The 20,322-nt window shown below is 49.3% G+C and overlaps 6 protein-coding genes across 6 annotated transcripts; 2 read left to right on the forward strand and 4 right to left on the reverse strand.

The window, feature by feature from the left end:
* Window positions 1-338: 338 nt before the first annotated feature.
* On the reverse strand, window positions 339-4,262 carry Pmar_PMAR002910 (Carbon catabolite derepressing protein kinase, putative; the record flags this gene model as incomplete). Its single annotated transcript, XM_002768076.1, has 26 exons — window positions 339-397; window positions 440-510; window positions 1,010-1,086; window positions 1,129-1,218; window positions 1,262-1,346; window positions 1,390-1,472; window positions 1,519-1,603; window positions 1,647-1,703; window positions 1,749-1,834; window positions 1,884-2,076; window positions 2,125-2,155; window positions 2,197-2,302; window positions 2,349-2,401; window positions 2,447-2,505; window positions 2,553-2,656; window positions 2,704-2,795; window positions 2,847-2,967; window positions 3,009-3,088; window positions 3,139-3,226; window positions 3,283-3,439; window positions 3,493-3,613; window positions 3,658-3,742; window positions 3,790-3,873; window positions 3,919-3,968; window positions 4,016-4,108; window positions 4,151-4,262. The coding sequence occupies 26 exons, from the start codon at window positions 4,260-4,262 to the stop codon at window positions 339-341; spliced, it is 2,322 nt and encodes a 773-aa protein (XP_002768122.1).
* A 3,794-nt stretch (window positions 4,263-8,056) lies between these two features.
* On the forward strand, window positions 8,057-8,224 carry Pmar_PMAR002911 (hypothetical protein; the record flags this gene model as incomplete). The annotated part of the gene is made up of 1 exon (XM_002768077.1): window positions 8,057-8,224. A coding segment is annotated over one exon (168 nt), but the record flags the coding sequence as incomplete, so codon positions are not given.
* A 3,822-nt stretch (window positions 8,225-12,046) lies between these two features.
* Pmar_PMAR002912 (hypothetical protein) lies at window positions 12,047-13,004 on the reverse strand (the record flags this gene model as incomplete). The annotated part of the gene is made up of 5 exons (XM_002768078.1): window positions 12,047-12,372; window positions 12,423-12,595; window positions 12,640-12,776; window positions 12,822-12,887; window positions 12,933-13,004. The coding sequence occupies 5 exons, from the start codon at window positions 13,002-13,004 to the stop codon at window positions 12,047-12,049; spliced, it is 774 nt and encodes a 257-aa protein (XP_002768124.1).
* Window positions 13,005-14,071: 1,067 nt separating this feature from the next.
* On the forward strand, window positions 14,072-15,600 carry Pmar_PMAR002913 (equilibrative nucleoside transporter, putative; the record flags this gene model as incomplete). Its single annotated transcript, XM_002768079.1, has 1 exon — window positions 14,072-15,600. One exon carries the CDS (start codon window positions 14,072-14,074, stop codon window positions 15,332-15,334), a length of 1,263 nt encoding a protein of 420 aa, XP_002768125.1. The 3' UTR covers window positions 15,335-15,600.
* A 744-nt stretch (window positions 15,601-16,344) lies between these two features.
* Pmar_PMAR002914 (conserved hypothetical protein) lies at window positions 16,345-17,884 on the reverse strand. Its single transcript, XM_002768080.1, has 7 exons — window positions 17,619-17,884; window positions 17,536-17,575; window positions 17,332-17,492; window positions 17,235-17,280; window positions 17,172-17,189; window positions 16,989-17,059; window positions 16,345-16,941 (listed from the first exon to the last, which is right to left on the reverse strand). The coding sequence occupies exons 1-7, from the start codon at window positions 17,863-17,865 to the stop codon at window positions 16,706-16,708; spliced, it is 819 nt and encodes a 272-aa protein (XP_002768126.1). The 5' UTR covers window positions 17,866-17,884; the 3' UTR covers window positions 16,345-16,705.
* Window positions 17,885-17,937: 53 nt separating this feature from the next.
* Window positions 17,938-19,183, reverse strand: Pmar_PMAR002915 (Protein pob, putative). The gene is made up of 7 exons (XM_002768081.1): window positions 19,068-19,183; window positions 18,782-18,939; window positions 18,631-18,727; window positions 18,496-18,581; window positions 18,322-18,449; window positions 18,101-18,274; window positions 17,938-18,054 (listed from the first exon to the last, which is right to left on the reverse strand). Exons 1-7 carry the CDS (start codon window positions 19,177-19,179, stop codon window positions 17,991-17,993), a joined length of 819 nt encoding a protein of 272 aa, XP_002768127.1. The 5' UTR covers window positions 19,180-19,183; the 3' UTR covers window positions 17,938-17,990.
* Window positions 19,184-20,322: the final 1,139 nt, after the last annotated feature.

The raw sequence follows: 20,322 nt of genomic DNA on the forward strand, positions 1-20,322 counted from the left end.
ACCAATTGTACTGATCTTTTCCGTTATAAGGCTGGCCGGTGGAAGACTTATACGACCACCCCAAGAAGTTCTTGGCAGGAACAGCTTAAGCCATACCATCCCTCGACGACAACTCAACACAAGCGGGCAGTGCTACTCATGTCCCCATGCACAGTAGACTAATTTATGTACCAAAATGATGACGATAGTGCTGATGGACGGAATGGAATCATGCATGCCCTTCAAATGCTTCACTTATGAATGTCAACCGTACCAGAGAATGTCGACAACAACAATGAATGATAATTGCAAGAATCTGGGCAGTCGTTCATACTGTGACGACGATCGATACGAGTCTGTCACAACTTGAGCATTTGAATCAGCCGTCTAGTGACCTCACGAAATTGATTATGATCACCTGAACCAACATCACCATCACAAAGGAGCCGTGACCACCCACCAACGGTCTTTCTGAACCTCACGATGTACACCGGCTGGACCTCGTCGAGCTGAGTGATCTCCAAATCAAACCTGCCAGCTCAGATCAAGTCATGCTGAAGGCCCCACGAACCCCTACTGGAGGCCACTCCTATTGCAGCTGATGTTGAACGGTTGCGTCCGAGTCGACTGAATGCCCAGCGCCGCCACACTCTGTACGTATCATGTAGTACAGCCCTATGGAGCATCATCATTTGCCCTTCACTGAACAACAACCCTACCGAGGATCCTTAGTCGTAGTGACTGTAATAATAGGTGGCTGAGCACACGGCATTGTACTCGAGATGAAACTGGAAGTTGTAGAGGGCGGGTTGCCGCTATGAGAGGATCGCCGACCGGACACCTTTACAGACATGTGCAGCGACACATAAACCATGCTCTCTCCACCGACCCTAGGGCTAGCTGCCGTGCGAGCCGTACGGGAGGAAAACAGTGGAGGCTGAGGTCGATGAGCTGCTCCACTCGGGCCACCTCCCTGGACCAACCTGGCATCCACCGCGAATCGGATTCACCTATCATAAACTCCTACTACCTCTTTGAACGCATTCCCCCACTGTTCGGCGGGCGCGTGTGGTACGTGGGCCGAGCCGTAGCAGGGGCCTTCGGGACCTGCTCCCTGCAATGACCACCACCATGCAATACAAAACCCACCAGTGGACCGTTGGTCTGATGCTGAGGCTTCTGAGCTGCCAGTGGACTCCTAGCGCTGTTGAAACCAGTAGTAGCTGTCCTATGGGTGACCTAGGATCACCAAATATGAGCCCAACGAGGGACCAAGACCCACAGCATCAGCAGCGCCCCGAGCGACATTCACGCCGGACTTCCCGACTCCTCCACTAGAAGGCGCAACTGCTGCCCTCTGGTACAGCCTGAGCGAATACTTCCGACTATCGGGAGAGAACAGGTGCTCACCTGTCGACTACCGAGGGAGGGCAGTATGGTGGGGCCTTCGAGACCCTAGCCGATTGGACTGCAGTGGGCACATCATAAGTCGGCTGAAAGAAGTCTTCATGATCACCATGCTCGACCAATGGTCAGCACCTTCCGAGCCCGTGACCTCGCCGAGAGCGGGGGTATCACTGTCTGGGCGTACATGTAACGTTGAGGGCTCTCAGTATCATACGATCTGCCACCATTAAATCAGTCACATCTCCAGCACGCATACTCACCTCGGTGTTATCGCATTGTTCCGCAGTGGCAGTCGAGCAACTTGAGGTGGAGGAGCTCTGAGCAGTCCACTACGCAGACAAGGCCTCAGCCTCGTCACCTACCCTCTAGGGATATGCCCTCGTACAGAAGCAGGCGAGTTGCCGAAACCATCGTTCACATTCACTCGGCCCAACGGGATCGCCGGCACCTACAATGAGGCCCTCCACGAGCCCTTTAGTCCCCAACCACCCCACTACCTTCCTCCGCGTTCTTCCCGAGGCCCCTTGCCGCTGAGTACTGTAATAGCGAGGCTTATGTTGACCAGGAGAGGTACAGCTGCTGAGCGCATCGACGTCTAGATCAGTTCGAGGCGCCGACGATGGTGCTTCTGACGGTGCATCAGCCTTAGGATGGACCTCTCCAACGTTTCCCATCGGAAGTGGTGATTGTCTGAGCAAAACCGATGCCCTTGAGCGCCGAGACTGTGATAGAACTCACCTCTCCCCTTCTTGAGAGCGAATCCGTGGACCTGAAAATGCGTTGCCGATCGAAGACTAAGACTGCCCCTACTTTTCCTATCACTCGAGACTTCCACATCGCCCTCCGCTGCCCGCTTCTCCGTTATTCTCTCGAATTTCTCAAACAACTCAGCATCAGTCTTCTTCCTATCGCTTCCCTAAGCACAGGCCGCTGAGCCTTACGCCACCTCCCAGGCAACTCACCTTCTCCCCGGGCAAGATAGTTGAAGTTGACTGAGTGTCTGCAGGGGCAGGAACTGCGAAAAGGCATGCCCCCCTGCTCCAATCAGCGATCAACCTACGTCCAGCTTTCCTCAGCTCCATAGCATGCCTCGCCTTCTTTTCGAGCAGCAAGTAGTACCTAAACAGAATCACCGATGACCCTCCTCCTCTGTTTTCTGGCCCCACGATGTTGTAACGTGATTGTGCTTATTAATCTTCAAGCACTTGACAGCATACTCCTTAGAGAAGTCCCCAATCTTGACCACCTCATTCAGCACGTCCTCGTCAACCTTATCACAACACCATCAGAGCCAACGACCAGCCCCAAAGGGCCTACCCCAAACTCAGAGGTCGGGTCCGTCGGGTCGGCCCCACCAAACGCCCACGTTTTACACCGGTCGCAGCTAGAGACCTCACAACCCTTGCTGCCTGCCACGAAGGGACATACCATCACTTCAACGATGCCGCTACTGCCCCTACTGCCAGCACCAAAGTTGAGCTCCCTCGAAAGGGAAGTGCGAACAGCTTCACCGAGGAACCATGGATGCCTCCTGATATCACTCACGGTCATTCTCTTATCTGGATTCGTCACCAGCAGCCCCTAAAAATCCACTTCAACAACTCCAGCGTTTCAGCCGGTACCCTTATCAAACTCTTAACATTAGATGTGATATAACCAGGGGTCTGATAGTGGCCAGACATGATCTTCTTATAGAGTTGGGCTGATGGAGACAGGACCAGCCTAGATCGGAATTGATGGTGACACGGCTACCAGTATTCTGGTCCTCGAAGGGCAAGTACCCACAGACCAACGCGAACAGTATCACACCACAACTCCAGATGTCACAAAGGTGTGGTATCTACAAATAGTGAAAAATCATTTCGATGAACAACAGCTGTTGGTGGTTATCATTACGTAGTTTTTCCCTGCGATCATTTCTGGCGCTGCATAGCAGGGCGATCCACATGCGGTCTTCAGCAACTGACCGCTATCAAACGTATTGGATAAACCAAAGTCAACTATTTTGATGTTCTTCTCCTCATCCAACAGCAAATTCTCCGGCTTAAGGTCCCTACTCGAGCACCGTCTTCAGCCACCACGACCACCAAGCTCCGTAGCCACTACCGATGGACAACCCCAAGTTCATGGATCTTCTCCACACCGCATATGATCTGTCTGAAGAACTTGCAGGCCTCGTCCTCGTTAACCCTCTGATTGTCCACTATATAATCGAACAACTCGCCGCCTGACCCACAGCAGTCGTTCCCCCTTCTCACCGAGTCACCTTACCTGGCGCATACTCCATGATGAGATAAAGCTGCCGATGGGTCTCGATGATTTCATACAGCTGCACTATGTGTGGATGCCGTATGAGCTGAAAAATACGCCCATCACAAAATCACTAAATCAGAGGGAGCTCACCTTGAGTATTTTGATTTCCCGAGAGACCCGTTCAACATCGCTGATATCAATGATCTTTTCCTTCTCTAGAATCTTGATAGCAACCTGAAAACCAAAACCCTCCAAAAGCAGAGTGATAAATTAAATCACCTTTTCCCCAGTGAGAATGTGAGTTCCCAATTTCACTTTTCCGAAAGTTCCTGAACGCATTTCCTGTTGTGATGCAGTAGAAGTTATGCCACTTCACCTTCACCGATCGTTTTCCCCAAAATGTAGTGCCCTATCGCCCGCTTCGTCTGAGTCCGCTGAGGTTTCTGAGCCTCTGTTTGGGAGAGGTAAGCTGATTTCAACACGGTTAAGTCGCTGAGACAAGCATCGCTACCTGCAGCAGCTGGTCCCACAGCGTTGTAATGGCGTGGATAGGAAGGCGCCTGATGATGCCTGCTAGGCGCGTAGTATCCCCTGGCAGAGACGGGTACTGTTGTCGCTGTCATGATCAATGTACTAGTCACTCGGTCCCTAACCCGAACCTTATTATCTAAATTTCTCTATAGGACCAACAAGAATACACATCTATTGCTCCGTGAGCCAACACTGATCCAATTTCGCACGACGATCGAACGAGATGCCCGACAGATGATGTAGGTCCCTCTCTTGAGGACCACTGCCATGATGCAGATTGCTATCGACCTTTCCATCGTTGTGAAACAGTTGACGAGTTGTATAATCGGATCTTGCGCAGATCGCGTGCGGATCATCATGGCGTAATTTCGTGGCGCGTGACGGATTGCAACTGTGGTGACCCCAACTCAAACTTCTGGAGTCTAACTGCGACAAGCTTTACTCGTTTAGGGTATTCAAAAAGAAGCAGCTCCTTCTGTCCAACGCGGGGAAGCTCCGTTCGCCTCACGATTTCATTTCCGCAGTGCGAATCGCTAGCGGAGCGACGCGACCATCCGCATCGGTACTCAACCTAGGTTAACGAGTTTAAGTCATAATGATAAGTTAATAATACGAGTTAATAACTTCAGTGTAATATCGGTTTACTGTTAACCTTCATTACAGTGAAGTACCCATCGATTCTTCGCTTGGGGTCAGCTCGGCACTGCTTTCCTTCTACAAATCGTCTCTACGGAGAATTATGAGTACTGGCTTCCAATACTAATTCAACAACTTCGCTGATAACAGTATCAACACCAGTAGTGTTCGGTGCAGACATATGAAATAGAGAAGTCGTTCGATAAACCCATTTCGAAACGCGTACAATCCGATGCTGGGATCGATTCTGAATTCCAGAATTGATTCAATGAACATGGGGAGAATTTGCATGACACGAACGGGAGCATACCTCTCGTAGACACTGCTGATAGTCACCTCACTATTGAGTATAGGAGTTATGACGATGAACCGAAGTAGCTAAGCTTCAGCAGAGTATCGTACGACCGTAAACATGCGTGAATGTGAGACAGTCTACACCAGTGTCGAAATGTATGTTTCGTTTCCTCAGCTGAGCAATGAGGAGCTTTCTCATTAGTTGTAGAAGTTTACACACGAATTGGAGTAGAAATGTACAGAAACCAATGAGAAATTCTCGAGACTTCTCATTGTCACAAACACATGTAGTTGACCATGTGCATATTTTCCTACGCACAGTGGTCTGTTTACTCAGCTGTCCATACCTCACTCTGGTAGACCCGTATTTTGGTGACGGACAGGAAATGCCTTCCACAACTCCCTCCACTGACAACGAACATGCCCTGAGGGATCTTTACGAAGTGAGCCACAGGCAGGTCAAACATTCAGAAATCACCAATCCTCATCGACTGGCACTGATACACGCGACTCTACTCCGGTCTCCTGTGACAGGAACTGCTGTCCTTTTCACTCGAGGCGCCCTCTCTAGGTGCTCGAGGACGAACAGGAGTCACAGTCGTTCCTAGCTGATCCAATTTGGTGGAGATGCTACGATCAAATAAATAGGAAAAGAATTCTCAATCCGAAGAGTGCGGAGTACATCAACTTGAAGATAATGTTCTTCGAGATTGTCTCCTACCTGATATTCGTGAGTACCATCTGTGCGAGCGTCAGAACTTGTCCACTGGATGTTGCCCGACAGTCAGGCAACGAATCTTCATGCTTCAGTTCATTATTCTAACCTTGTTGATATACGATTCGCGGGACACACTGGTACACCAAACGAGAGAGCAACAGTTGAGGTACGCCGTTCAAGATAGTCTGTGGAATCAGTCGAGTCACATCCTGGGAAATTCCTGCCTGAAGACTTCAGAATCCGATGATTGACCGGAGAAGTCGTCACCACGCTCTGTATAAGAACGACTGCCGCCGTGGTAAGGTACTGGGCATCATGCAACACAGAAGCTGCAGAATGTGGCCTGCGGAGAGTGACAGACCTGCGCACGTTCTGGTCGTGGATGGCTGATGATCTCGTACGACCCTCCCATTGGACATGCATGAGATCCATTAGCACTTGGCATTGCATAGGTTCGCCTCTCGACCATTCAGCCGCTACAGAGACATGCTTCAGCTCTCACAACTAGCCAACTGACTCAGGATATTATTCGAACCGAGAACGTGAGCTACGCGAAATATCGGCATCCTGTGGAGATGCAGAGACAGTTAGAGGTGGATCAAACCCAAGTGGTCAGATCCGAAGCATGCAGACAAGTTTCCCTTCCAACGATTTCACCGTCACTCACCACGCGGCTGTTCTCGCTGATCCATCTGTGTTCACTATTATCTTGGGTAAGGGAACCTGGACCGACGCTCCATTATTCGCACTCAGGCTCAATCCGAGTCCGCCAGCTTCGCGTAGGAGCGAACAAGGGCTGTGAGGTCCCCAAACTATATAGGTATCAATCAACTGCCTCTCCAAAACACTCGCTATATCCGCAATCAACCGCTTTGTCGGGAGCGTGAGGAGACCATCTTCATTGGGTTCAGCCGGGCTACTTTCCGACACTAACAGTGGTGTGATCGTCAGACAACTCGTCTCCGACTGCTACAGCGAATTCATCGAGGGACAGAGTGAAAGCAAGGAATTCTTCGGGTCCTCCCAGAGCCCTTCGTACGGTCTTCCAGAGTGCTCGACATCAAACAACGCGCGCACCAGATACATCACGTCAGCCTTCGAGTGGGCTGATGCCTCCCAGACTGGAGGGTCTAGCACGCGGAGGGGTGGGACATTCGCTACAGACAGAATACGTGCTCATAGGTGGGTTACCCACAGCTGTTATCTTCTACCGTACGTGCGGTCCCCAGTTATCCGGGTAGCGGCTTCTTTTTCGACTTGCCACACAACAATAGCGACGCAACAAACGTGCTCCGAGACCTCAAGGTTTGACGGGGAGGCCTTCTGGTCGCAGGTAGCTCGCTCGCTCAGAATTCTCACTGGATCGACGCGGCGACTAGAGCCATCGTCGTAGAGATTCCAACACTAACTCCCAATACGCGAGTTCTGACAGCAACTCGAATCTTGTTCGAGTTTAGCCCGACCGGTAGGGAGTCATCTGTGCCCTCGTCGTAACCCGGTCGATAACGTTCACGTCGTCGAATCACTCTCAGGTGCCGTCAAGGCATCCGAAATAGTATCCTCATTCCCCGTGCACGCCCTCTCTATGTCTGCCGCTCGCGCAGAAGAGGCAATAGACCTCCTCCTGCATGTGACCCATCTTGCTACAGCGTCACATTAAGATCCTTCAGCAGGTTTTCTGTCTCATTCTTCTCATCGCTTCAACATCGTGGATACTTTGGCAAGCTAAGCGACTAGGAGCGGCGCGAGTGAGCCTCCGGAGTCCGGAGATAAGCCATCTCGTCCACTCTCCTCAGTATCTTGCCTACGGCTGGAACGCGATGGATGTCATCATTACTCTGTTCCTAACGTGCTACCTCGTGTTCAAGATCCAGGTTCGCGAAAAGTTAGACGCGGGAGCGAGCGCCCTTACCCAGGTGTATGTAGCAGTAGCGAGCACCGATGCCCTAAGCAGCGACAAAATTGGGCATCCCGATTACTTCGCGCCTATCATGATGAAGGCCGGGCTCTCATTAGAGAAAGCCGCCACAATTCTGAGGTCAGCAACGGAGAGATTCCACGGCCACAGTTCCTCTGCTACATCGGTCTAGTGTCCAACCTTGTCTTTGTCGCTCAGTTGTATCAGCTTCCTGTCTTGGATTAGACTTTTCAAGTACTTCGAGCTGTGGTCGTCCCTCCGGATGCTCAGTCGAGTAAGAGTCTCAGAGTCCTTGTGTAAAGTCAGTGGTATCATCTCAGATCATACTCGACAGCACTGGTCGATTCCTAACCTACGGAGCTCTTCTAATCAGTATTGTCTTCACTGCGTTCTCCTTTGCATTCTATGTTGGCCTCGGGAGTATCTTCCCTGAGTACTCCAGCGTTCCACATGCGTTCGCTACGGTCATCTTCTCCCTAATGATGAGTGTGAGAGCTCTTTGCTTCGTCAGTCACAAAGCGATGCTTCTGTCAGCTTCGAATTGACCCGATATTCTACCAACCCGGCAACGAAACTGTTGGAGCCTTCCTCGCGCTATGCTACATTCTCTTAATCTACTTCGTAGCTTTGCCCATTTTCACTGCTATTGTGCTCGACGCTTTCTACCACGGTCGAGGTTGTGAGGAAAAGGGTGGGAAAAACCCAATGAAACCTACTTCGCCTGGTCCCCTCGGGGTGAAAACTCTAGTGAGGCTAGGTTACAACATTGGCTCAGTCTTTGCCACCTTGAATGGAGTCGACTGAAATTCCCATGCTTCTCAGAGCGGCTCTCAAAGCTGGCGACACTTTCTCAAGGGCTTGTGGTCCATCGAGAGGGACGTGGAACGGCGGAGTCCGATGATAGTTTTCTTGTATTCAACATCGTGCTAGGTTCAGAGATCGCGGAAAATGATTCAAACTTCGCTCTGTGGCCCTCATAGTCATTTGATTCCTCAGCAAGGTACGCATCCTACAAGTCCTTGAGAGGCGAGCCAGTTAACATTGATAGTGTCGAGGACATCGGTCTCCCTGATGAACAGGAAATACAGTTGAAGTTGCTACCTGGGTAGGTGACAGCTATTACACACTAACTCAGTCCTTGACTGACTATTCCGACCACACATAATCTAAACGCCGCCTCTGAAGAAGGTTCCTTGGACAGGACTCCCATGGAAACGTTCACATTTTTTGTCAGTATCGTCGCTCAGCGGTGGTTCGAGCGAAAGCGTCGCTTGTCATACCTCGTTGATAAGAATCTGCGGAGAGAGAGCCATACAGTTAGGTGTCTCTGTCGCGCCTGCCACGACTCGACGCTCCTTCCAGAATTCTATCAGCGACACTCGCCCGACTTCAACGAAAGCCGGCTTTCAAAGCAGCTCTATCAAGGCAAAGGGTATGGTGATGAAAGTAGGCCGGAATACTATCGCAGCTTTCAGTGACCGATGGGTTCAAATTCTCCAAATTAGCGAATCGCCAGTTGTATTTTAGTTGCTCGAGAAGACTAGGGAAGCTCTCAAACTACCATCAATAACAGAATTTCAGCCCGACATTCCTAGTCAAGTTCCGGGGGATAGCAGTGCTCCTGGACCAAGACCGACAGATTTGTGAGACCCCCCTGTGGTGCTGTCGAGACCCACAATAGATAGGGCCGAGCTCCCCTCAGATATCTGCTTGATAAGAATGCTGTCGAGCAGACCACATTGAGCCGGGTTCAACTGCAGCGCTTGATGGACGAGGACCAGACATTGCCGTTGCTCCTTGGAACCACACGAGCGACGGACGTTATTCGGAGGTCTTCACACTCTGTCACTTCACTGATGGACTCTACGTTAGCAGATTCAAGTTGTCTGACGACAATCCGGAGACCTCCCATCCGATCGACAAGGGACCAGAGCAAGTAGCTGAATTGCAGGAGGAGTGGTATCGTAGACTAGACCGCCTTGAACAGACAGATCTGGTCACGGCAACCAAAGAGGTTGGCACACTCAGGGACTAGACCGACAGTGGGAACTGCTGTCCCTGGTACGACTCTCAGAACCCATTTTGCCGTCAGCTGATGACGGAACTCGACAAAGCAATTGAGCGAACGCACAGTGTATGGCGCAACGATCTGCACTCTTTGAGGGGGATGGTCGGCAATCTCGCTGAACAATTGCTAGAGTTGACAAAGAGCTTGGACACAGCGCAAGTAAGGCCGCCTTCCATATGGCGTCCGTTATGGACGTTAAAGCGTTACTCACTATCTTCATGATGTGTGTTATGTAGGCCAATAATGTTGCGATGCTGGATAAGGATGCGCTGTTTATTTTGGAACAGCAGAGAAGTAGAAGCCCAGGATCAGCGAGTAGGAGTCCTGATCAGAATCAGGGATAGTCATGACATGTGCGATCATGAGCCTTGATCTAATTAGCATTGTATTGAGTTACTAACCACGGATGGAGGAAGGGACACTCGCAACTTATCGCCCAACACTCGCATTTCGTCTACCGTGACAGTGCGGCTGTACCACTATGGGGGCAAGTGCCCGAATCGTATAATGTATATCAGCATAAACTCGTCTTAATTGGTAGGTCGTCATGTCGGGAAGTACATGTGCTTGAACGCGCAGTTGGATTCGGAATCGATACTTTTCAGCTGTGTCTAGTCCGTTGTTTAGCATTCGATTCCTCTGACAACCATTAGCTCGTGCGAGTGCATCATTCTATAGCATCACCTGGCGCGTGATATATCTTGAATAGTTCTTTATCAGATAAGTTGTCTTCTAGAAGGTGTATCATCTCCTCTCCTATGTATATCATCCGTCCCTATTATTCCAGCAATCAGTTTTGACAATGTGCGCAATCGTATGTAGAAACAACGCGTATCGCGAGAATAATGTACGAAGATGCAAGTCTGTGCCATTTAGCCACTAACCAAAGGTGATAAACCAAGTTAATCTGTCCCACGCTTATCTTCCTCGCGCCACATAACTTCTCCTGAAGTCGATGCTCGGCGCTCGGAATAAAGGAACTGGCTTCGCGTACTTGGCTACATGCAGTTTTAGTCAACTAGTCCATCGTGTCTCTGCTAAATCATCGATTACACAATTTGTACGCGTGACGCATGCTTACCGACTACAACACGCAAGACCCACTCATGAGATGTCGGAACGACTGATCCATGGGCACAACAGCATAGAGGAAACACGCTGTTCACAAGCAGTATCCGTAAATCTCATCCAGCTGTATTGTCACTGATCCTAGTAATGAACGATGCCCGTTAGTAAACATCTCTGCAATAGGGCAGCACGCACTCACATTTGCTAGTACCTCCGTCGTTTTGTTGCCACCTTCATTGGTGACTCAGCACTCGGCAGACCAAGACGACTCAGTGGAAGCAAACTCAGCTCCTTTTATGATCCAAATTGGAAGTCATAGATTGGCAAGGCTTTTAGTAAACAGAACGAAGGGACGAATTCATGCGATGTAAATGCCCACCACACAACTGAAATGCAGTAAACCAGTGTTCCCAACACATTGACCGTCAGTAGCAGAAACGGCAGTGATGTAAGTTAACATATGGCCGGAACTCCCTAACTGTAAAGCCTATCTCCCACGCAAGGGCAACACAGAAGACACCACTAAGACAATGCGTCATACGCCAATAACACGAACAACAACATTTGGCCATTGAAGCCTTCGAAAGGTCTTGATTTTCTCGTCAGCAGCCGCAGAGAAGAGATCGTCAAGCAACATGCCAAACCCTGTTAGTTCGAAACAACACAAAAAGAGAGAGAGTTGTATCCGATGCCTAATGTAATGGAGATAAATGCTACAGATAAGGCTAACCTCCGACCGAGTCGACAACTATGGACGAACTCCTCGACAGACGAGGACTTCAACCACCGACTAATCGTGAAGACGATCAATTACTCGATATAGCACGATACTGTTAAACCTGGCAACTGTAAGTGCGAGAACTACAATAATTACTCTGCGAGAACGGGATAATGCAGGACTATCTAATCACGAACTGGCAAGTCTCAAGAAACCTATTGTGGTGATGGTGACAGTAACTAGTGTCTTCACCTGCGTACTGCACGGTACAAACATTCACGCGAGCTTCACGAAAACACCAACTATACAACTACATGGTCTAAACGGCCTCTCGAACGCCGTAATATAGAGGCAGTACTAACACTGCAAATATCATCTAAGTTACTCGCAGACCGACACTTCGCCGCTGCCAGAAACAGTGACTCTTCACATACATATGCTAAACACTGATGAGACTTAGAAGTTGAAGCCATCAACTGGGGGATGGATCTCAGAGAGAACATCTTGATGCAGTTGAAGCCAGTCCATCACAGCCATAGCCAAAGTAGGATCAACAGCAGCGGCTTGGACCATGGGACACTGCTGAGCAGCCTCCTTGAGCATTGAATCCTCCATCAGCTCACTGAAGGTCGTCGGCATAGGCTCGTGGGCGACTCCACTGCTATCAGTATACGAGTAGGACGCATTCTCCGCTGGCGCACCGGCATCAGGTGATGCAGACTTCGTCTTAGACCCGTCGCGCTTGTCGCGCTTGAAGAAGCGTTGGAGTGACACTTCGATTCCTGAGCAGGTGAGCATTGGACCATCCAGGCGGTTTCTCTCTTCAGCCTACCTTTAATGGTCTCGGTCCTCGCAGCGGCATACCCCATGATAGCATCAACCGCTGCCTTGTCAGTGAATACAGCATACGCGATGTTGGGTGACCGAAGAGCTCCAACAGTATGATTAGACTTCGAGTGACGACGCGAATGGACTACCTCAACTCTACTAGGGGTGATCCCATACCTAAACACACACGGTGAACCGGCGTGGCTCAAGCGGCGCCTTACGCTTCCTCGAAATGCTGAATAATTATATGCTCAGCCTCGAACCCGAGTCGCTGGATTTTCTTCAGCGTAATCACAGTCCCGTCAGCCTCACGGTAGATTCCAGTAACAACCTCCTTTATGGTACGAACTCTGTTCATCTGAGCGCATCATCCAACACAGCAACAGAAAGCAGTTGTTCGTACTTGCTTGGCATCCGAGCTCTGTGAAATCATGCTATCTCTCGACGACTCGCCTCCCGAGTTGTAAGCCTGCGATAATCGAAGTGAGTCGGGCGAGCGAATCTTCAGATTTACCAATGGTGTCTTATCTAACGACCGGCTTTCCCTGACTGCCATAGTAGGGCCGTAGGACTCATCGAGGGGCATGTTGGAAAATGGTAATCTGCTAACGATCAACAGTAAACTATTTACTTCCCGTTCTTACTAACGCTTCCAGCAACTACCATCAGACAGTAAAACTTCATGGAAGGCTAACATACGTTGTAGCTGATCACATCCCGTCATCGCGGCCAACATCAGCTCCATACCATTAGGAAACGCTAAGATATGCAAGACGGGCGAGATGTTATTATGATGATTTCGTCCGAAGCGGGGATCGAACCCGGGACCTCGCGACAAGCCTGATGACGTAGGCGCGACTCTGTCATGCGAGCTAGAGGAGAACCATTGCACACTGCAGCAGACTTGCATACGTGCGTTCGAGGTAGGCTGTGATGAACGGCTGCCAGTGGAAGGTTCAACGCTTTTATTCCGAGGAACCGCGTACATGCGTATCGCTGAGACCTGTCGTACCATGTATTACTCGTTATAAAAAAGTTTCAATCGACGTAAAGACCATTGGAAATTATCATTGAGAACAGACCTCCACTGATCCGTTGAACGACGCGAGGCTTAATCGCCTCCTGATTAGTTTTAACCCACAGCGCAATCCATCTGAGGATCCTGCGGATACACATTTCGTGCGTTGGACTATGAAGACGATTCGAAGGTGACCGAACCCAGCGCGTAGTTGCTGACGATATTGGCACAATAATGATGCTACTCATCAAAAAGCAGCACTCTTCTCTCCATCGCACCAGTGACTTCCCAAACAAAATCACTTTCTCCTTGTGCGGGCACGGGACAGTGATTGTGTGCGGTCGCTCGCTAAAACTGCTAGCTTAGCAGGGACATAAGCTAGTCGTTAGTGCGATGTGAATTATAGTTGTTACTGTTGACAGAATAAGGTGAGGTTATATTGTTGACAACAAGGAAAGGGTTTAGCCGTGAAAGAATTTTCAGTATATGGCGAAGGGTTCATTGGAGTAATTACGGGGACCAGGAATGCACGCTGTGGTATGCACATGCATAGAGCTTGAGTGACGAGACTAGTTCATCTTATTGTAAGAGTAACTGACCGTCATGTTTTGATATAGTTTCTTATAATCATTCTCATGTCTTCCTCCGTTGCGGATCCTGCTGTCGACGATAAGCTCAGTTCTGCTGAAGAAAAAAAGGTCGTCATCGAGGCCAGAGTTGACTGGTGGCTCAAAACCCAGTTTTGCATCATTGGCTGTGTCTCCCTCCTCGGATGGAACTTCATCCTAGGGGAGTTGGGTACCTTAATCGATGCATTCGGTGCCTCCTATGGAACTTGGGTATCCATGTTCTACTCTCTGTTCATCAACATAGGGCAGCTGCTGCTTGTGTACATCGGTAACCGATTCAAGTTCGGTCCCCGGTTCTACATTGGCTGTGTTGGTATGGGGGTCTCTATGATGGTCATTGCCGTGTGCGCCATCACCTTCGGCAGAGTCAACCACGTGGCTGGCTTCGCGTGTGGGTGCATCCTCATCGCCATCTTCGGTTTCTCCAATGCCCTTATGGAGTCCTCGATGTTTGGGTTAGCAGCCCTTGTGACTGCTGATTGTACCAAATGGATTATGATAGGTGAAGGCTTTGCAGGTCTCCTCGCTTGGCCTGTCAATAAATTGTGTCAAGTCATCGTGGAGGCGGCCGGGGCTGACGATTCTACCAACATGATGTATATACGAATGGTTGTATTCTACTTTGTTGGTATGCTTGGTAACTTGGCAATCATTCCTATGTACAGATATGCAATGGAACCCCATCCCTACATGATCAGTGTTCTGAAGATCCAACAGGATCGTGTGAAGTTCCAGCTAAAGAAGGCTATGAAACGTCCTGTTGGGCAAGTAATCAAAGACAGTCTCCCACAGGCCTTCAACGTCTGGCTCAACTTCGTCATAACTTTCACTACTTTCCCGTGGCTGATATACGAGATGACCCCATCGTCTCTGAGCGTTGGATCTTTCGGTCAGCTGATGACATATTGTTATCAGGTCTTCGACACGGTTGGTAGGTTTTCTCCCGACATGAGGATCAGGCTTGGGAAGAGGGCTACACGTTATGCTTGTCTCGGACGAATTATTTTTATTCCTTTGATGTTCCTCTGTGTGCACATTTCCGCCCCTCCGTTCGAGGATGATTGGTTCCGATTCATCATCATGGCCTTGATAGCAGCCTCCAATGGCTGTGTCGCGACTTGGTGTATGATTCATGGGCCCACTCAGGTGGATCAAAATGAGAAAGAAGAGCTCGAAATCGCTGGTTATGTGATGGCGTTTGCTCTTGTTTTCGGTATATTTACTGGCTCTGTAATTGCTATCATTATCCAGCAAAGTGCCTACATTTAAAGGTACTCGCTGTTTTCAATGTGTGTCATTTTCATGTTATTTTCTATGCTTGAAAGAGCAAGTACTCCATGCTGTGAGTTTGAATCATATGTCGTTACGTGGAACATGCTTTTACAATATAAACACAAGTATTGTTGTGAGTGTACAGTGAATATTGTATTTTTCTCTATTACGTAGTTAATAAAAGTTGTTCGCCTAATTACTCTATAAGGGTTGTCCTACACTGACTCGTGTAATCGCGGTGTCTAGTTGAGACAGCTCGTACTCTTGTGAATATACTAAGATGTTTGAGCTCCATTCAATCGGTGGTTGGGTTGTCAATTTCATGAGTGAGTTAGTGGTACTTGTGGGTTGTATAGCGGTGGTACTGTCATCCAGTGATGCTAGCATTGGAAGGATAGGAAAACGTTGAATTGTGATTCGTGGTTTAGTTGACCGTGTGATGTTGAATACCATACGTGTGTCAGCCCCAGCATATTTCTGGATAACTAAGACCTCGAGGCAATTGGAAGGATGCTCAGCAGCCTCTGGAGTCCTGAAATCTAAAATCCAGGACGCTGCTGAGCTGACTCCAAGAGCTCTAGCATATATGGTTCATCTGGGGAGTTTAGAGTAAATGGGTCTTCTCAAGAGTTTAGCATCGAAGTTCTCGCGGCGTCAGGTGTGGCCACTTCAGACACAAGTATTAATACCACCTATACCACACTTCCATAATTGGCTAAGCCAAATTGGCTTGGCACTTCAAGGGAGTATTTAATAGAAGTAGCTGCTTGCTAAAGTTAGTCAGCTAACTAACGACAATTTATTGCTCGCCGTGACTACCTGCATAGTACTATATCATAGTCAACTGCCCGAAGAGTTTTCATAAGAGGAAATCTGTCATTGGAATAAGTCGGGAATGAATGCCGGCGAGCAACAAGCAACAGACTTTGTGGTCACTTCGCCCGGCTAACTAGCGTTGTATTAATTAGCTCGGTATCGCTACTCTCAAAACTCAACATGTGATCGAATCTTCCCTGAGTAAACTCAAACAAGCTCCGCCGTTCACATACATAGAATAACCAGTGTGTAAATGGACAGTTACGAACTTAACAGATTTGTCAGAGCTGAAAAGGTAGGTAGAATGGTGTTAACACTGCTGGACAGGGTGACAACGTATAGCAGGAGGCACCATAGCACAGCAGCAACCAGAATGAGACCAACAGTAGTGGCAGCAACGACAATCGTAGAAGCATTAGCGTCATTTACTATAAATACATACGGCAGTAACCATCTCGTACTATCATTTTACATTCTGAATATGCGGGAAGCACCACCGCCCAGTAACTAGGCGAACGGCAGTTGGAGTACATAGACGTTATATGTTCCTTTCTAGAAGCGTCTGTCTCGGCTACGACTCCTTGATCTAGGGCGATACTCCTGCGCTCGCGCGGAGTAGTCCGGAAGAGCTCCCGTGGATTCCAGCGAGGAAGCTCCCGTAGGCGGACCAGCAGCGGCACCCTCCAGACCTCCAGCCGATGCAGCAAAGCTATGAGGCGTACCACACTTTCGACAAACTTGTCTTGAGGCGAAGTTCATATCACCACATTGAGGGCAATCCCAATCACCTTGAGCAAGGACAGCCATAGCTACTAGCGCTATCGCCACACCTTACCCGGCCTCCTAACTTGTCCACCACCACCACCACCTTTACCCTTGCCGTAATACCCAGGCCAACCTCCCCATCTACATACCGATCAATTTCACCCTCTACTACAATTCCTCAATTCACTCGACGAAAGAACTATTGAATTTCCCTCGAATAAACTTCACAGTAAGAGCCTTCCCTCAGTCTTACCCTCCCCAAGCCGGCCACCTGAAAAGTAATAATAAAAATCCGCTTATTGCGAACTTCTATTACATTGGCATTCCTCCTGCAGGGTCACTAGACGCATAAGGATCATACGCTAAGGAACAATTAAAACGTTCATAGCCGTTCCAGCAGGGCAACTCCTCACCTGGCATTCCATAGGCGCTCATCATTTGATAGGCCGCAGCTGCCGCCATATACTCCGCCTCCAATGTCGCAGGATCGGGTGGCGGTGCCCCCTTAGGAGCCCCACAACTACGGCAGTACTCATTACGAGCAAACTGGTGGTCGCCACATGTATTGCAGAACCTGATTTCGAACAGCTGGGTCAACCTCTCACCCTAGGTGTTACCAATCTCCTTCACGAACCTCCTGCTTGTGCTTAGGCCGACCTAACACATAAAAATTCACTATGAAAAAGCACCGATATCATACCCCATCCAGCGGTCATATTATACATAGCACTCCGGTCCCCCGAGCCCCAGCCGAGACCCCCATCACGAAGACCCTCCTCAAAACCGTCCGCTGTTGCGCCGGCTGCTGCTGTCGCTGATCCACTGTACCCTTCCGCTGGCTGGCGATCCATCGAACCACCAAAACCTTGTCTCTCGGTCGATGATGACGATGATGAGGGAGCCGGTGGAGTATTATCCCACGAAGATGGCCCCGGGTAGTTGCTCATTTGCTGACCTAATGCTACTGCCATTCTCATCACCTCCTGGCTCGTATGCCTCAACAACAGGTAAGTGTGGGAAACTCAATAATTTATCAGCTTGAGTGTGATGGTAATCGGGTAAGGAATGTTCTTTATTCATCGCCTGCCCCTAGCCATTTTTCGAGGAGTCTCGCCTCAGCGTCCTCCAGGGCAAATCTGGCAAAGGCATTATCCCACCGTACTTCCGTACTGCAGCTCCTACTTATGCTGTACAATATCCAAGTTCTCCCGCTCAGTCTCGAACGCCTTCTTGACGTCACCACCACCTCCCATGGGCATCGGTGGTGGCGGAGGAGCCATCATCCCTCCCATCATCATCATATCCTCACCAGAGGTATCAGCAGCCGCTGCCATAGAAGCATCGTCGCCCGACGACCTATGTAGGGCTTCCGCCAGCAGCCCATGAAGTGCCCTAGGCCCTACCTCAATTGCTGATACAGTTGCATAATACCTTGGCTACTCATCGAAACAAAGAAGTACAGGGAAAGGGAGGAGACATACGAAGTGTCCAAGGCTGGAACATCCACTCCTCGCTGTAGCATTGATTTCACCTAAGCTCAGCATCATACTAGTAAAGGAGTTTCAACAGTGCCTGACTTTAAATGTGAGAGGGAACGGAGTCTTGGCCACAAGGAAGCCACTGAATAGGTGGGAGACCCAGTAGCCGAGCGTACCATGTATACCTAGCCACATCACAGTGTAGTGCATACAGACTAGCTCGAGGGATACTACCCAAGAACATGAACTGATTCTTCATCATCCCAGTGGCCATACTCGGGTCGGACTGAGCCTGCATCATAGCATCCATGGCGTTCTTCTGGGGAGGGACCTACAACAACCAACACCATAACCCTCTAGAGTCGTGGTTCATCAGTATCATCACCTGCCACAGCAGACCTTGGTCCTTCTTGAGATAGAGCGCTTTCTTAGACTGGAACGCCTTCTCTGTGAGGAAGTGCCCGTTAGCTCTCAGTAACTTCACACGAGTAAACAGTTTTTGCTTTTTAACTTCGTCCGGGTCCGCCTTTGGAGTCGCTCGTCCTAAACCATAACTCCTCCACCACCTCCCACCATTTCCATGCAAATTGACGACACCTCTTTCCTTACTACAACCACTTCAGCTGTAAACCCGCCGGGCGAGACCCCAGACGTAGTAGTCCCCACCTTACCCAAGATTTGCATCAAATTCATCCGTATGATGTTACTCATGATCACCACCACCACGATGGGGATGAGGACAAAGTCTCGGATCAACGGGTCCAGAAGGATAGGCGTTGTCATCTTCAAAAAAACCAATCACCACCAGCAAGCCTTTCCCCAACTAGCAAAAGGCCATGGCGAGCGCTTTTACCATGAGGGTAGCGCGCGCCCAAGATCAGAGCCGATTCGGCCTAGCTAGGCATTCCGAGGTGGAGAGTGCGTGAGCTAGTCGAGCTAGTTGAACTAGTTGAACGTTGTAAAGAGCGATTAAGATGAATCGCCAATCTTAGGAAACGAAGACGCTGTTGATAGTGCATCACGAGCGAACATCAACAATACTGCATGTGGTGTGATACGTTGCTTGGTAGCTCTACTTACCAGTGGTCCAGAAGGCGAACAACGAGACAAGGGATTTCCTAAATTCGTTGCTGAATCTCATCCGCGATTTCGGGAAATCCAAGAACATGCCGTATAGCACCGTTTGTGCCACAGCGCCGTAGAACCCCTTGTGACGTATTTTGACGCATTTACTAGAGTGTTGAGATTGTTAAGCACGTAGTACTATTGGGCGTGCGCATTTCCGGATACAGCGAATCAGGCTGTATCAGATTTCTCCAACTCGGAATTCGCCAAAATGACGCCAGACAGATTCGCAGGCCTAATGACCGGAATTCTAGGTGGAACCAGTGTTGGAACAGATTACAACAATGTGGTGAAATACGCTACTCTACAACTGATTTGGACTAAGGTTTGGTGGATTCTGCGAAATTCGACAGATGTGCAGTAATCTGCGTGTTGTTCTCATTCCGCCAACATCAGTACTGGCAATAACTGCACATGGACAGCTCCCGCCAAGTTGGTCTTCTGGACGAGGATTGCCAAGTAGGTGATTTTAGGGTTGTGAAATATGGATCGAACAGCATGCGCCCTGGCTATCGATTTATGTTCTGGACGGTCCAAATTGGACCAAACTTTTGGTGCCACCAAACTGGTGGTGCCCAGCACACTAGTCATTGGGGTTCGTACAAGATCATTATATCAAGACTCACATTGTCTTCACATTGTGAAGACAATGTGATACATGTCACCATGTAATACATGGTGACTTGAGTCACATTGTCTTCACAATGTGAAGACAATGTGAGTCTTGATATAATGATCTTGTACGAACCCCAATGACTAGTGTGCTGGGCACCACCAGTTTGGTGGCACCAAAAGTTTGGT

The sequence above is a fragment of the Perkinsus marinus genome, assembly GCF_000006405.1.
Source record: "Perkinsus marinus ATCC 50983 genomic scaffold scf_1104296969090, whole genome shotgun sequence".
Classification (NCBI taxonomy): Eukaryota; Perkinsozoa; order Perkinsida; family Perkinsidae; genus Perkinsus; species Perkinsus marinus.

Coding starts and splice junctions, on each gene's coding strand:
- Pmar_PMAR002914 (XM_002768080.1), bottom strand. CDS start 17,865: ATGAGCAACTACCCGGGGCCATCTTCGTGGGATAATACTCCACCGGCT. Junction 17,576..17,618: donor TAATATGACCGCTGGATGGG/GTATGATATCGG, acceptor TTTATGTGTTAG/GTCGGCCTAAGCACAAGCAG. Junction 16,942..16,988: donor TGGACAAGTTAGGAGGCCGG/GTAAGGTGTGGC, acceptor TCCTTGCTCAAG/GTGATTGGGATTGCCCTCAA.
- Pmar_PMAR002915 (XM_002768081.1), bottom strand. CDS start 19,179: ATGACAACGCCTATCCTTCTGGACCCGTTGATCCGAGACTTTGTCCTC. Junction 18,940..19,067: donor GAATTTGATGCAAATCTTGG/GTAAGGTGGGGA, acceptor GTTATGGTTTAG/GACGAGCGACTCCAAAGGCG. Junction 18,275..18,321: donor CAACTGTATCAGCAATTGAG/GTAGGGCCTAGG, acceptor AGCCCTACATAG/GTCGTCGGGCGACGATGCTT.